The sequence below is a fragment of the Ursus maritimus genome, unplaced genomic scaffold (assembly GCF_017311325.1).
Source record: "Ursus maritimus isolate PB19 unplaced genomic scaffold, ASM1731132v1 scaffold_13, whole genome shotgun sequence".
Classification (NCBI taxonomy): Eukaryota; Metazoa; Chordata; class Mammalia; order Carnivora; family Ursidae; genus Ursus; species Ursus maritimus.
Genome location: NW_024423675.1, coordinates 60916843 through 60932182, shown reverse-complemented (window position 1 = coordinate 60932182; position 15340 = coordinate 60916843). Strand labels below are relative to the sequence as shown.

The 15340-nt window shown below is 44.4% G+C and overlaps 1 protein-coding gene across 1 annotated transcript in view; it reads right to left on the bottom strand.

Annotated features, from left to right (window-relative positions):
• Window positions 1–10721, bottom strand: part of SNX9 (sorting nexin 9) — a 108023-nt gene extending 97302 nt beyond the window's left edge. Inside the window, exon 1 of the mRNA XM_040628005.1 lies at window positions 10650–10721. Within this exon, the coding sequence (XP_040483939.1) occupies window positions 10650–10661 (12 nt within the window). The 5' untranslated portion in view covers window positions 10662–10721. The remainder of the gene's footprint in view (window positions 1–10649) is intronic.
• Window positions 10722–15340: the final 4619 nt, after the last annotated feature.

The window sequence follows — 15340 nt, the reverse complement described above, 5'->3', positions numbered from 1 at the left end:
ATGCAAATATCACAGATTATCTGAATTATAAAATAATTTAAAAACAAGATTCTTTTACATAGTAATCCCCCCAGTGAATTAGAAATTATCATTATGGGGCGCCTGGGTGGCACAGCAGTTAAGCGTCTGCCTTCGGCTCAGGGCATGATCCTGGTGATCTGGGATTGAGCCCCACATCAGGCTCTTCCGCTATGAGCCTGCTCCTTCCTCTCCCACTCCCCCTGCTTGTGTTCCCTCTCTCGCTGGCTGTCTCTATCTCTGTCGAATAAATAAATAAAATCTTTAAAAAAAAAAAAGAAATCATTATATGACCATGTTAGGAACATACTACACAAAGCAAATAAATGAAGGCTGATTACTGCGAACTCTAATGACATACATAATTGTATGGCCTGTCTTCTGGCTAACTGAAAGCAACAGGAAAAGTTAATAACCAGCCACAGCCACCTCGCCACCATAATCATCAGAGACCATTTGCATACAATACAAATGACCCAGCAATAGGATGACACTGAAAAGTTTCTGAAAACCATGAGTTGACAAGAAACCAGCCTTTCCTTGAGAATACCAATCTTTTGATTTTCAGCATCACCTAAACCCAGTTAGAAAAGTCCCTGAAACGAGAAACCATACTCACTGCTCACAGGCATGCCAGTGTGCCCCCGCCACCAATTTCAGAGCCCATAGGTTTTCGGGATGAACCAAGAACAGAATTCAGGTTCTGATTCTTTTCCATCTTCCACAGAGGGGTTCTCAAAGTGTGGTCCCAAACCAGCAGCAGCAGCAGCAGCAGCATCACCGGGGAACTGGGAGAAAAGCACATTCTGGGCCCTACCTCCTGAATCCGAAACTCTGGCAGTGGAGCCCAGCAATTTGTGATTTAACAAGCTTTCTGGGTGGGGGGCTGCGGTGCAGCTGGGGTACCACGGCTCCACCAAAAGGGCCTAAAGCCTCGGAAACATGATCATAGCTCATAAAATATCCACGCACCTCAGTAAGAGTCCAATTTTTCTCTTAGAAGGAAGCTTATTATCACTGCCATAATCTTTCTTTACAGCCGAGATTGCTAATGAGTCAGAGAAGAGGGGAGTTGGAGGAAAAATACTACTTGCATTTTAGAGATCTACCTGTTACTTCCATAATACAAAACTACGGAAACAGAATGAGATGTTTTTACTGATCAAAAGGGGAATGGTTTTTAAAATATTATAGATAGAGCAGTCAATCCTAGCAATAGTTTAAATATCAGAATTTTAAAACACAATCTCCATATTCTTGGTATCATCTTGGTTTTAAATGACGAAGACCAATCACTATAAGGTAACTACAGATCTCAGTAATCTAGAAGCTACTGGGTTTTCTAAGTTGGGGAGGTGGTTTGAGGACTGAATGTGCTTTACTTACTGGGCAGAGCAATCACAAGACAAAGTCTGACACCGCAACAAAAAGGCTAAATATTAAATTCCACTCTCGACTCCAAAATCTTATGAAGGTGGGGAATGTAGGAAGTGATGAAAACCCAGTGCTGCCCATGGAGGGTTAGAGGCCCTGCCTCCTCCAAGCTCCTGAGGGAAAGGGTACAGTCAGGCAGGTTAAAACTACAGAAGTATTTATAAAGCAGCAACTTTTAAGAATTTCAGGTTCAGTGCTGGTTTTCAGTAAGTTTTTAGATATTTTTAAAAATTAAAAAAGCATACTTTCTCTCCTTTGGAAGAAGAAAATGTGGTGCTTCGGGAAGTAAAATAAGATTTTAAAGTTTTTATTTGTAATCCTGCAAGCATTAGCATTTTTCTATTGAAGTGCCACTTATTCTTATTTATAAGCCTTAATTAAAAACACTTTTTTCATCTTAGTATAATTCAAAGCAAACTAACAGAAGGTGGGTAAGTTTGGGAATCTGCGTTCAAGGCCCAGTTAATGACAATAAGCTTTTAAATGGGAAAAAAAAAATTTGTTTTCTTCCTCATTACAACAAATATTCATTACTCAAAATCTTGAGAACTCAAAACAGGCTAAAAGATGAAAAGGAAGTTCCTGAGTGCGGCCACCATGAGACAGACAAATCGTGTTCACACACGTCTACATTTTCAAGCCCTCCTCTGTGAATTTGTGTTAGAAAATACATTTAAACGGACATTTAACTGGTGTGTTTCAAGCAGCTCATTAATTTTTGACTGTCAACTCTCTTAGGCAAGGATCCAGATCTTATCACCCTTCCGTCCAGCAGGAGAGGCACAGAGAATCTACCGAGTATCTGCTGAACTGGGTAGCTTGGAGCCTACGAGACAGAGGCGGGTCTTGCAGACTGCCAAGATGTGTTACAGAAGGATCTTCAAAGTGACTGATGTGATAGAATACGGGTAAAAAGTTACTCTGTGAATTAAAGAAAAAAACAGACATTTCAAGACCCGGCTCCTTAGAAAGCCCTGTGGGCTTGAGAAGCAGCACCAGGAGCCCCCACCGGGCCGGGGGGCAAGCCTGCATGTCAGGAGCTACCACTTTGGTGTAGTGCCGAGGCCAGGACTAGGGAGGCCTTTCATGCTGACATTCCAAGTGCAGAGGAGGGCCTGGCACCGAGCTCATTCGGAGTTCAAAGGAAAGAGGCCTGGAATGACGATGGGTAACAGCTCCCAGAGCAATGGTGCATTTTTTACCCTTCTTAACTTACCCCTAAAGTTTATAAGTCTCTTTGACGTCAAGAACCACCACCAACAGGTGATTTTGCCTCCTGCCTCTGCAGGTAATGATACTCTCTGACTATTTTCAGAGACTAAAAATAGCTTAGAAGAACTGAGTCATACTGAATAACATCCTCGAGCACTGTATTTACAATACCGAAAAATGAACAAGTAGGGCTAATTCCATCATGTGCTTCTAATAGTCAACAAGGGGGGTGGGAAAGAAAAGAAAGCCCAATTGGAAAGTGAAATATGCCCACAGTCTGTTATTTTGATCGCCGACTTAAGGTTTGGTTTCCACTAAAATGTGTAACTACTTGCTTCTTCACCTTTTTCCCTCCAAAGAAGAGACTGACTCTATGTGTGCACATACTCCCTTTCTTCACTGTATAGTCTGTTATAAAGAATGCTATGACTTAGGGCGCCTGGGCGGCTCAGATGGCTAAGCGTCTGCCTTCGGCTCAGGTCATGATCCCGGGGCCCTGGGATCGAGCCCAGCATCGGGCTCCCTGCTCAGCAGAGAGCCTGCTTCTTCCTCTCCCTCTACTATTCCCCTTGCTTGTGCTCTCTCCCTCTGTCAAATAAATAAATTCTTTAAAAAAAAAAAAAAAAAAAGCTATGACTTGGGAGGGCACCTGGATGGCTCAGTCCCTTAAGTGTCTGACTCTTGATTTTGGCTCAGGTCGTGATCTCAGAGTCCTAAGATCGAGTCCCACAATGGGCTCTGCACTAAGTGGGGAGCCTGCTTGAGGATTCCCACTCCCTCTGTCCCTTCGCCCACTTGCACATGTTCACGTGCTCTCTAAAATAAACAACTAAATCTTAAAAAAAAGCTCTGACTTGAATTTTGTTCCAGCACACATGGCAGGCCAACACCCTGAACCACCACCAGACTAAACGCTAAAGTGCTGAATAAAATACTAAAAGCAAAAGACACGCACACACATAAATAAACACCTTTTAAAACACATCGCTGAGTCAGCACAAAAGGAAAGTCTCTAGTGAGGTCACAGAGGAATTGAGAGCAGAAACCCTGGGAGAAAAGTATGTGCTGAGACAGGATTCTACTCTAGGAGTCTCCTCCAGACCCTGAGTTTGAAACCCCAGAGACCCTGAGTTCGAGTCTGTACGATGAAGGCAATACTAGGGGAGGTAGGAGAGAGAGATTCCTGTATTAAGCTAGACACTGGCAACCCAAAAGGACTTCAGTAAAAGGGTAAAAGAGAGAATCTGTCATTCCAAAGTGGGCAGCAAGGAAACTTGTTTTATCATCAACCCCAAGTAGAGAAATAAGGGAAATTTCCCCTGACATCTGAGGTATTTCTGCTACCAGAATGGCTGGAGGAACACTGAGCCAGGACTTAAAGTGGCCACAAGAATGTAGTGTCCCCAGGAGACCGGCATAAGCAAAGATAACTTCCCTCTGGAAGACTGTAACTTCAGTCTGGGTATCAACATTCCCTCAGATGAGGTTCCAAGGAAAATGAGCAACTCACAGGAAAAACAAAAAACAAAAAACCCCACAAACATACAAAATACACAAGAAAACAAGGCACCATGAGTAAGAGTGAGCAGAAACAGATGGCTGAGTTAGACTTCAGATACCAGAACAGACACAAACTATAAATGTTTAATGTGCTTAACAGAAGCTTAAACACAGGAACAAGAGTGAGACTATAAAGAATGACCAAGCAGATCTGAAAGAGAACCAAATAAAATTTCTAAAAACAGAATATAATTAAAATAAAAGTAATGGTTAAGAGCAGGGATGAGACCCAAAGAAAGAGTAGTGAACCGAAGGTAAGAGCCAAAGAAATTATCCAGAATGCAGCACAAAGAAAAAGAAGATGGCGGGCTGAAAGTAAGAACTTAGAGGTCTGCTGGACCCTGTCACGCTAATTCAAGTTCCAGAAAGAGAGAATGGGGAAGAGGCATGTTCGTGAGATAATCATTTCCCGGAATTCTCTACACCTGCACTCCCCACCACGGCAGCCACACGTGGCTATTTAAGTTAAAATTTAAAATACAGTTCCTAAGTCACACTAACCATATTTCAAATTCTCGTTAGCCACACGTGGCAAACAACTGCCATACAAGACTGCACAGTGTAGAACATTTCCATGGTCAAAGTTCCACTAACTGCACTATTCTAGAACCAATGAAATTCCTATCCTCAGACCCAACATACCCAATACAGTTCAAGCGATGTCAATATCATCCACACATGGATGGACTGAGTGACACTGCAAGGTAGGAATGCTACCCAGAAGGTCTTAAAACAGGCAGAGAGAGGAGTCAGGCCATGTTAAAGGAACAACATCAGATCGCTAACTTCCTAGGAGTAACTCAGAGAGCCCATAGAAGACAGGGGAACACCACCTTCAAATATGCTGAGAGAAAACACTGTCAACCTAGAACTCTATCTTTCAAGCATAAGGCAAAATACATTTTCACACACAAAAGATTTACCAACAACAAATCTTGTCCAATGGAAATTCCAAAGAATCCATTTTAAGCAGAAGGAAAATTACCCCAGAAAGGAGGACTGGAATGTAAACAGAAATAGTAAGCAAAGATATGGTAAAATTTGATTAAATCTAAATAAACATTAGCTGTATAAAAAATAAAAAGAATGTCTAATTTTTGGTGGAAAAGACAATTACAATACTGGGCAGTAACAGACCATACTGGGGCACATGTTTGGAGTTAAATATTTTAAGGCCTTTTTGTAATTCAGGAGGAGGGTAATGATAGTAACTTCAGACTTTAACTTAGAAATGGTAACATACATGATTATGATAACCACTCGGAAAAAAAGTGACACACAGGACAAACCTTCCAAACAGTTGGGGAGGGGGCAGGTAAAATAAGAGGAAGAGGGAAAAAAATCCTGAATCAGTCCATAAGATGATAGCCAGAAATCCAAATACATCAGTAAACACAAATAAAAGCAGACTAAAACTCTCTAGTCACCAAGATCACCAGACTAGATAAAAAGGTAAAATGCAGCTATAGGCTTTTATATGCCAAGCAAATATTTACCAAAAGAAAGCTAGTGAAACCACATTAACTTTAGACAAAACTGTCCTTAGGAAAAAACACAGTAGAGATAAAGAGGGTCCCTTCATACTGGTAAAAAGTTCAATTCGCCGGGAAGATGAGACTAATTCTAAACTTAGAGAAATTTCTTTTTTAAAAAGATTTTATTTATTTGAAAGAGAGAGCACAAGGAGGGGGGGCAGTGGGAGAGGGAGTGGGAGAAGCAGGCTCCCCACTGAGAAGGAAGTCTGATGCTGGGCTCCATCCCAGGACCCTGGGATCATAACCTGAGCCGAAGGCAGAAGCTTAATCGTTCAATCGACTGAGCCACCCAGACACCCCAGCGCCCTCAACTTAGAGAAGTTTTTTAAAACACCATTTTAATTAACATCTCCATCAAGTAGACAAAAAATCAGCTAGATAAGAACAGATCAAGTAGTTTGTAAGGATACAGATGTGAACATAATAAATTCAATCTAATAGTCGTACACAGAACACCCCCATCGATTAGGGGAAATACGTAGCCTTTTTTACAAACAGGTGACACATTTATGAGGCGGACTATAGGAGAGGTACAAAGTTAGCCTCAACAAATTTTCAGGTGTAGGATGACTATCAATCAGATTCCCTGTTGACGATGCAATTAAGTTAGAAATCATTAACAAAAAGATAAATAGGAACACCCTATACTTTCAGAAATCAAACACACTTCTAACAACCATGGGTTAAAGTCTCAGAAATACGAGGTTTGTTCCAAGTAACTGAATACGTAAGAACCAATTTCTCATTAGTAAAACTGAACTGTTAGATTTAAATAAGGTTTCTAACACCTAAACTGTAGGGGTGGATTTTCCATTGTGCATATAAACTTAAAAAGGAAAAGTTTACTAAAACACACAATTAGGGGTGCCTGAGTGGCTCAGTCGGTTAAGCGTGTGCCTTCGGCTCAGGTCATGACCTCAAGGTCATGGGACTGAGCGTCACATCGGGCTCCCTGCTCAGTAGGAGCCTCCCTCTCTCTCTCCCTATGCCTGCTGCTCTGCCTACTTGTGCTCTCTTTCTGTCAAATAAATGAAAAAGTCTTTAAAAAAAAAAAAGTGCACAATTAAAAGAACAACAGTTTACAGCTGGAGAAAGTTTCCTAGTGGTCACTGATCTCCTTGGAATACCTTTTGCACTTTCAAACTGGAGAGCAAGGAATCCAGGCAAGAAAATTCAACATTCCTTCATGTAGTAACAGTTTATCAGGAGCCTCGCCTGTGCCACTCACACAGGATTCCAAGGTGAGCCAGACACACGCAGTCCCAGCCTCCTGGGGCTGAGAGCATCCTACAGGACACAGCCACTAGACGCAAAAATGGCAGCCTGGACATACAATGTGAGCCTGTAACAGAGGATGGGGGATCAGGAAAGGCTTTCCAGAGGAAGAGATGCTTTGAGCTGAAACTTAATGTGTTAAAAAAAAAAAAAAAAAAAAAAAAACGCATCTGGAGGGAAGAGGCAAGAGAACAGCATTCCAGAAAAGAACAGAACAGTATAGATGAAGTTAAAGAAGTTTAGGTAGGCGAAGTAACATAATTTTCAGACAGTCAATACAGAAACGGGGCAGTAGAAAACTGCAAAAAATTTATGCCTTCTCATCTATTCCTTTCTCAATACGAATGTGGTTAACCTTTCTACTATCCGAATTTTCGGAGCTACACAAATACTGTCCAGATATTCTATTTATTAAGACATTTAAAACTTACTTTTATACAAAATTGAATAGTTAGAATTTTCTATACTGTTTTTAAAAAAACAATCAAATCCAACATTAATCCTTAAGGCTTAACACCGGATTTGAATAGAATTATCTTTCTATTCTTACACTCAAATAAAGAGGTTTCTGCTCAGGAGAGACTACAAAATATGCTTTCTACTGTTCTCACTAATGTAGATCATGGAATGGTCCTGAGCAATTCACTCATTTCCTCCCAGTATTTTCAATACTCCACACCCACTCAATTCAACCAAGCACTACCACAAATATTTTAGATACTGGAGACAGAAAGAAAAAAAAAAAAGTGCGTTTGGGACTCCCAGAATCTTGTTAAAATGATTACTGCTAAAAGTGACTATGTAAGCACAAAAGGAACCAACTTAGTTACCAAAGGTTAACTCCGACATGGAAATTACAACTAAATTATATAGCTATGGATTAACTTCCATTAACTATTTTTATGCTCCTTTTGATATATGTGGGCCAAAACCAAATTTCTTTCCCAAGACTTAATAAATAAAACTTAATTGACTCCTAAATCCACTACAGGATTGTGATAAACAACCTTCTGAGGTTTCCAGGGGAAGCCAAGCCTTCACAGGCGTATTAGCCCTTCACTGTATTTGTTAAGGGAGATAAGATTGGAGTCTGAATAATGTACCTACTTACAACCGAATTCAGCATCCTCCTGAGTAGCGATTAGAAACAAAGAAGATAATCCCTTTAAATGTGCAGTTACTGATTAACTTTCTTTGGCAGTGAAAAATTGCCCAAAGTTTTTCTTCTAAAAGATAATTTCTTAGTATTGTGAACATAGCAGTTTTTTTTTTTTTTAAATCACGACAGTTCAAAGATAACTGCATCTTGGAAAAAACACATCAGAGCAATACGTAAGAAAATAAGTTCTGAAAAGAACTGAGGCCATTCTCTGGTAAACTCAAAGGGAAACTCAACACCGCCTAACCTAGCCAGATACTGTGTTTATTTTTCATCAAACACATACTGTGTTTATTTTTCATCACTGTTAATTTGCAGCAAAAGCCCGAGTGCCACAGAAGTTTGAAATTTCATAAAAAGTTAGAAGTTATTACTGAGTGCATGCTCACCACCTACCCAATTAAAGAGAGGAAAGGAAAAACCCCAAACTACTCAGATGTCAGCAAAGGCAGGGGTGTGGTTGCAGGGGGGAGGAAAACACGGACAACTTTCCTCTCTGGTAATGATGAAAAAAAAAAAAAAAAAAGAGAGAGAGAGAGAGAGAGAGACTGGTTTGACACAAGGATCACCAGGAAGTAGGAAAACCAGACAATGGAGTTAGGGTCCTCTTTTAACAAGTGTTTCTTTGCTCTTCCTTTCTTAAGTTGGAAGTGGCTTGTCATCACGTGAACATGGAGATGAATACCTCGTGGAAGAGTGATTAGAGAGAGAGAGAGAGACAGACTTGGAATCACGGGAATCTGCCTCCAGAGTAGTGTAGGTAATAAGGTAGAAAGTGCTTACACGTGCTTTAAGGCTCGGTTTAGTGAGGACATGTGCCATTCAAGTTTAGTACAACGATCACCGTCCTTTTCAACTTTACAGAAAAACTAAGTTCGGTTTTAATTATCCAAAGAAGTTTTCATTATGTATACCTGTGCTAGTTGCTAACTTGGGTCCTACTGAAAGGAGGGTACCGGGAACATGCATCAGATCAGAGCGCAAAACACAACACTGACCTCCGCTGAACGCACGTCTACCACAAACAGCTTTTAAGGCTGCAAGATGAGTGCAAAATAGGACGTCTAATTGTTAATTTCTGGAATGTTTGGCAACAAACCTCAAAATCAAATTTCCTTAGAAATCCTTGGCTTGAGTTTAGTTTTTAAAAAGATCAACACAAAATTATCTACGTTAAAAAGGTACGGAGTTCAACCACATCTAATAAAACCGAGGAAGAACATAGCCATTAATGTATTAACAAGCAGGTAAGTATTTCAATAACAGCAGACGACAGGTTCCCTGGAGGAAAAATCTACATTAAAAAAAAATAAACACTGCACCTGGGCCGATTCAGAGCACAAACTAAGAGACTGAAATGACATCAATCTTATCTGCCAAAGGGATTTCAAATTGTGTATCCTTTCCTAAATTATCCCTGATCCAAAAACAGAAACCCAACAACAAGAAATAAGGTTTTCATCAACCCAAAAGCTCAGAGATTTCAAACATAAATATGGAAGAGGGTGTCTATGCTGTATGAAGGTGACATCACAAGAACTATTTGCAAAAGTCAAGCCATTCCTCAAACCACATCACTAGCTCTAGGAGGGGTCTCCTACCAGGAGTCCTCAGTGATTGTGACTTTCCCAGTTACTACTTTGCATGAAGAACTAAAGAAAACGCCCCAGGAAAGGCGGCGGGGTAGGCTGGCTCCTGCACGGTCAGGTAGCGAAGGGTGACCGCTAATGCCACCAACAATACCCTAAAATAAGCAAACCACCACGCCTGGCCAATTACCAAGCTCGAGTCAAAGTTCCACCACGTAATTCAGGCCTGGGCCTTTTTTCAAGCAAACTCGTTACTGAAAGTACAGTCATTTCCCTCTCTGTATTTTATTCACGCTGGAAATACCATTCAAACCGAAAAGGTAGCAAAACAAAAGGAAAAAAAAAAAAAAGAAAAATGAAGGAAGTGGAGGCACGTTCAATATGCCTTTTCCCTCAAGCGGGAGCACTGGCTCCCCGGCCGTCATTTGAAAAGCCCCGTCCTCTCCGGCGGGGCTCGGGCCCCCCAAACCAGCCGGGGTCCCACCCTCCGGCGGAGGGAGGGGCGCTCCCCGCGGCGGCGGCGGGCAGCGGACGCCACTCGGGCCAGGAGCCGGGTATCCCGGGGGCCGGGCGGCTCCCCCGAGCGAGCTCCGGGGCTGCGGGAACTTTCCCTCGCTCCCGCCCGGCCGCAGCCCACGCTCAGGCGCAAACTTTGCAGACGGCGCCGCTGGCGTCCGGGGTCCCGCCCTGAGACCCTCCCGCGCCGCGAGCCGAGCCCCCGAGCGCCCGAGCCCCGCGTGACCGGCCCTGCGGGCTCTGGCTGGGCCGCGCCGCCGCCACCGCCCGCGCCCCCGGCCCCGGCCCCGACCCTCCCCGCGCCGCCGCGGGCCCGAGCGGCCGACCGGGCCTGCGCCGCGCGCCCCTCACCTTGGTGGCCATGGCGGGCGGCTCCCCCGGCCCGGGACGGCCGGCTCCTCTCCGGCGCCGCGGCTGTCGGCCCGAAGCGGGCGGGCGGGTGAGGGCGGCGGCGGCTACGGCTGGGCCCCGGCGCGGCGGCGGCTCCGCCTCGGCCCGGAGTCTCGGCGCTCAGGCCCGGCCGCTGGGCGCTCGGCGACTCCAGCCGCCGCCCGCTCCTCCAGTTCCTGAAACTCCCAGGCTGCGCGGCCCCCGCCCCTGCCGGCCGAGCCTCCCATTTACCGCGGCGTGCGCGGCGCGGCCGGCGGAAGCGCGCCCGGTGCCCTCGGCCGGCCCGGCCTCCTCTCGCACTTTCCGCCCCCGCCCCGAGCCTCCGCCCCGGCCCGCGCCGCCGCCGCCGCCGTCGCCGTCCCCGTCGCCGCAGCCGGGCGCCCTTTGTTCCCGCGCCGGCCGCGTCCCGAGAGGCTGCCGGGCCGGGGTCGGCGTCCCGCCTGGCTGCCCGCGGGAAAACTTCAAGGGGTGTAGGGATTCGCTTGGGTCCCCCTGCCTGAAGGACTGGTCCGACTGTCTCCGCAGACCGCGCCGTAGGCGGCGGCTGAAGTTTCTGGTGCCCGGTGTACCGGGTGAGGTATAACTCTGCGACCCCCTGGCAGGGCCTGAGTCACCCGCGGGGTTCTCTCCTCGGGTGGGGATTGCTGTTGCCGGTTGTGCTCTCGGCTGAGTAAAATAAGTGCTAAATAAACAGCCAGAACGGAGGGGAGCAATGGCTTCCCGATCCCACTGGCCCTGGGGAGAGGGCAAGATGGAGTCACTCATGTCAAGTAGTGAGCTAATCAGCAAAGGGGCTAAGGGCCCCGCAGCTGAGACCAGCTATCACCCAAACCAGCACAGAGTGGCAGCACCAAGGACTGATAATCAGTAAGCCCACAGAATCTGGAAGAACCAGGGGCTGATAATCACTAGAACCGAAGAGGCCTGCAAAGGCCCAGGACTGATTAGACTCCTTTAAAAAGAGAGGACCTGTGCAGCGAACTGTCAGACTCTCCAGACGCTGACCTTCCGCGTCTGACCCCGCTGGAAAGGCTCTTCCTGCTTGGTCTCTGAACAGAGCAGGGATCCTCCATGGCTCACATAATAAGCAGTGATCATGGAGAGCTGACCCGGACCAGGCAGAGTCGTCCTCTTAGTGGTGCCCAGGGACTGACCTCGCCTTTGGTTCCTTAACTTCTCACCTTTATGGTATCTTGTTTTGTGTGAGGTGTATGAAGCCCAGTTAAATGGGTAGTGAAATGCCATTGAGTATGGAATCCTGAACCTGCTTTACCACCATGTTAACCTTGCTTTATGATTGAATAAAGCTGACACTGTGGAAAGACACAACTTGTGTACGGGCCTTTAGAGCGTGCTAGCAAAAGTTGGCTTAGTCAGCAGGATTCCATGTCACTGACTCACTATGGGCTTTTAGAAAATTCGGAAGAATTGGGAAAAAAAACCCTTTTTGAGTCTTGCTGGAATTGACTACAGCAGAATTAAAAACAGTAAGTTGGGGGATACATTTGTGTGAATATAGACTTTCCACATATCTTGCTTAGGGTGAGATCCTAAAGTATTGGCACGGGTGGACCAAACGGATACCAGCTCTATGCAGGGAGTAGTTGGCAGTGGAAGCTCGTCAGGGTTACCCCTTTACCAACCGGGCATGAGGTAGAACTAGCTAGAGCCGAAACCAAGGGAGACCACCTCAGAAAGGCACTCGGAAGCTTACGATAAATTAAACCATTCAGGAACAGTGCATAAATGCATGTCACTGGGGGCCAAAATAATCCATAACCTGAAGGAAAAATATGAACAAAAATTGTGTAAAAGCCTATATACATATCCCAGGTATAAGTGGGAAATAGAATTCAACATAGTTAAGAAACTATATATAACAGCTGCTGGAATATAAGAAAGGAAGAAAAATGTGGACACTAGGTAAACACCTAAAAATGACGTCCAGTAAGTCAGACATCACAGGTTGCATAAAAGACCTGTGGTACCCCCACAGAACTAGAAGTCAGAAAAAGGCTCACAACTAGGACCTCAGGGGATGTAATCATGGATCTGAAGGATCCTAAAAATGTGAAAGTGCTAGTGTCCCCAGGGGGCTCCCCCTGCAGAGGTTCCCATCTTACCGATGAAAACCATGTTGCAGCTAGACCAGGACAAATAAAAGGGCAAGGAGCTAGCTAACAGAATAATAAGGAAGGCCAAATCGATGAGTAATTTGAGTTTAAAGGACGAACCACTCTTGGGACCACACGACTCCATCCTGAGGACTCAGGAGACTATGATAACTCCACAGTGGGGGATGATTATCAAAGCAGACCTATCATTAGAAGGAAAAGAGTGGTAGATTATAATCACAGGCAAGGACAACCCACAGAAGTAGCGGCAGATAGTGAATATACTCGCGCTTAACTTAAGAAGGTTAGGACAGATTTCTGTAAAAAACCATATCTGATGTAGACTGCTTACTCCATGCGTGGGATAGTGGAGCAAACGCGATAGCACTATTGGGTACAGAGAGACATCAGGTATCTTCTTTAGCTGAAAACCCCTCATTAAACCATTCATTTATGGAAATACATAGAAAGGACACATAGGAACGCATGTATTATTCAAATGGTTCACAGAAAGAAATCCCAGGGTTACTTGGCAAGAAATAAAAAAGAACATTGCAGGGAATGCACCATGTGTAAACAAATGATAGACAAATATGGGTACACTGCACCAATAGACACATACAAACCCACTACATTTAATTTTATAATACAAATAGGTTTCATAGGACTGCTAAATCACAGTTATCAACAGAAGCATGCATCACCAGGGGATACATAGACACAACCTGGGGATAGCTATGGTTACGTCAAGGTCCTCAGCCCGTGCAACCATAAGACTCCAGAATCACAGGCAGCTCACTTTGGAGTACCAATAACAGTAGAGAGTGACCAGGGAACTCACTTTACAGCCACGTCCATTAAAAAGCCCTGTGAGCTCTGGAACTTAGGATGGAATTATCATCAAGCCTATAACCCTATGGCTGCTGGATATATAGAAAGATTTAACTGATTATTAAAAAGAGAATTACAACTGGTAGAAAGACAAGGGAGTTTTCAACAGGCCCTGGATGTGGCTTGCTTTGTGCTAAATCAAAGAGATAGATTACAAAAAGAGGGTCCTCATAAGATCTTAAACACTTCTGCCCCAGATGTAGGAAAAAGGGAGGTACCAGTAGACACGCACACACTTCATATAAAGTAGCAACAAAACTGAGGGACAATCTGTCTCCTTTCAGGATATTGTTGCTCACAGACATGGAAACACTTACTGGACTTCAGGGGCCAAAGGATAGCTTCAACTTAAGAAAATCCCGAACTTTCCCCCCAGGGCATACATTAAGAATAATTGGAGGAGGAAGTGGGGCGCCTAGGTGGCTCAGTAGGTTAAGGGTCCAGCTCTTGATTTCGGCTCAGGTCATGATCTCACGGTCCTTCCTCAGGTTCTGTGCCGGGCATGGTGCCTGCTTAAGGTTCTTTCCCTCTGCCCTTCACCCCCCACTCGTGCTCTTTCTCTTAAAAAAAAAAAAAAAAGGAATAATTGGAGGAAAACTGCATTCAAACTGGGATCATACTATGCCTATTGGATTATACTTTGGCTAGTAACTAGCACACTCATGTGGGTGTTATATTATACAAGCATGTCAGGTATGTGTAAAATACAACATTCCTCCTATTATAGATAAGAAAACTGCCACATTCTGCATCCAATCCATGTGTCCCTGCTCACTTGTACAGCAGCTGTTTGTGCACTTGTCATCATAAGACAAGAGATACACAAGCACACCAATGCACCATCAATTAGGATACAAATATCCAGTGTTGATCTAGTTTCCTGGCAACAAGGCTGCTAAGGAAAATATTTTTAATAATTACCAATAGCGTCCTGATTTTTGGTCTTACTGAACTAACTGGATGCGTCACCTATCGCCACCACAGAAATTGCAACAGTGGTCAGTTCCCAATTATCGTGCAGAAACCCAGTTAACTACACAGTCTGCCTAATTAACAAAGCATTAAAAGAATAAGATTTTCTGCAATAGAGAGACGCACCAAATACCAGACTCTACCACACCAGACCCCACAGAATCTCCCGACAGTGATCTCGGCTCAGCACAGATAACTTGGGAAGACAATCCAGAAATTACCCGTCATTGGAAGCAGCCTGGGAAGATCTCTCAGATGTGTGGTGAGAGCTGTAAGATGATGACACCTGGCCACAGCAGGGATGTGCTGATTGGTTTAAGTGCCAAGACGTCCTGACTCCCATGAGGCATATGAATTTTAATGATTGCTTCTTGACCCAACTATCAGTAGCATTAGGAACTTAACAAGGATTAGTGGAGGTCACAGACATAGGTCACTTAATTGATATTTGTTGGCTTTCAACATACTATTGTCAACATGTACAAGGGCTGATTAATCAGAGGGATAATAGAGGACATTATTCTAGGCTGGAAACATACCCACATGTACCACATGATTGCCAAGATGTGGCGGTCAGTTTCATGTATCTTAATCATAAATACGGCCACTATCCCAAGGAACACAAGAGTTACCAATAATACTTTAGGTCCTGAATATGACGTAACTTTCCCTATA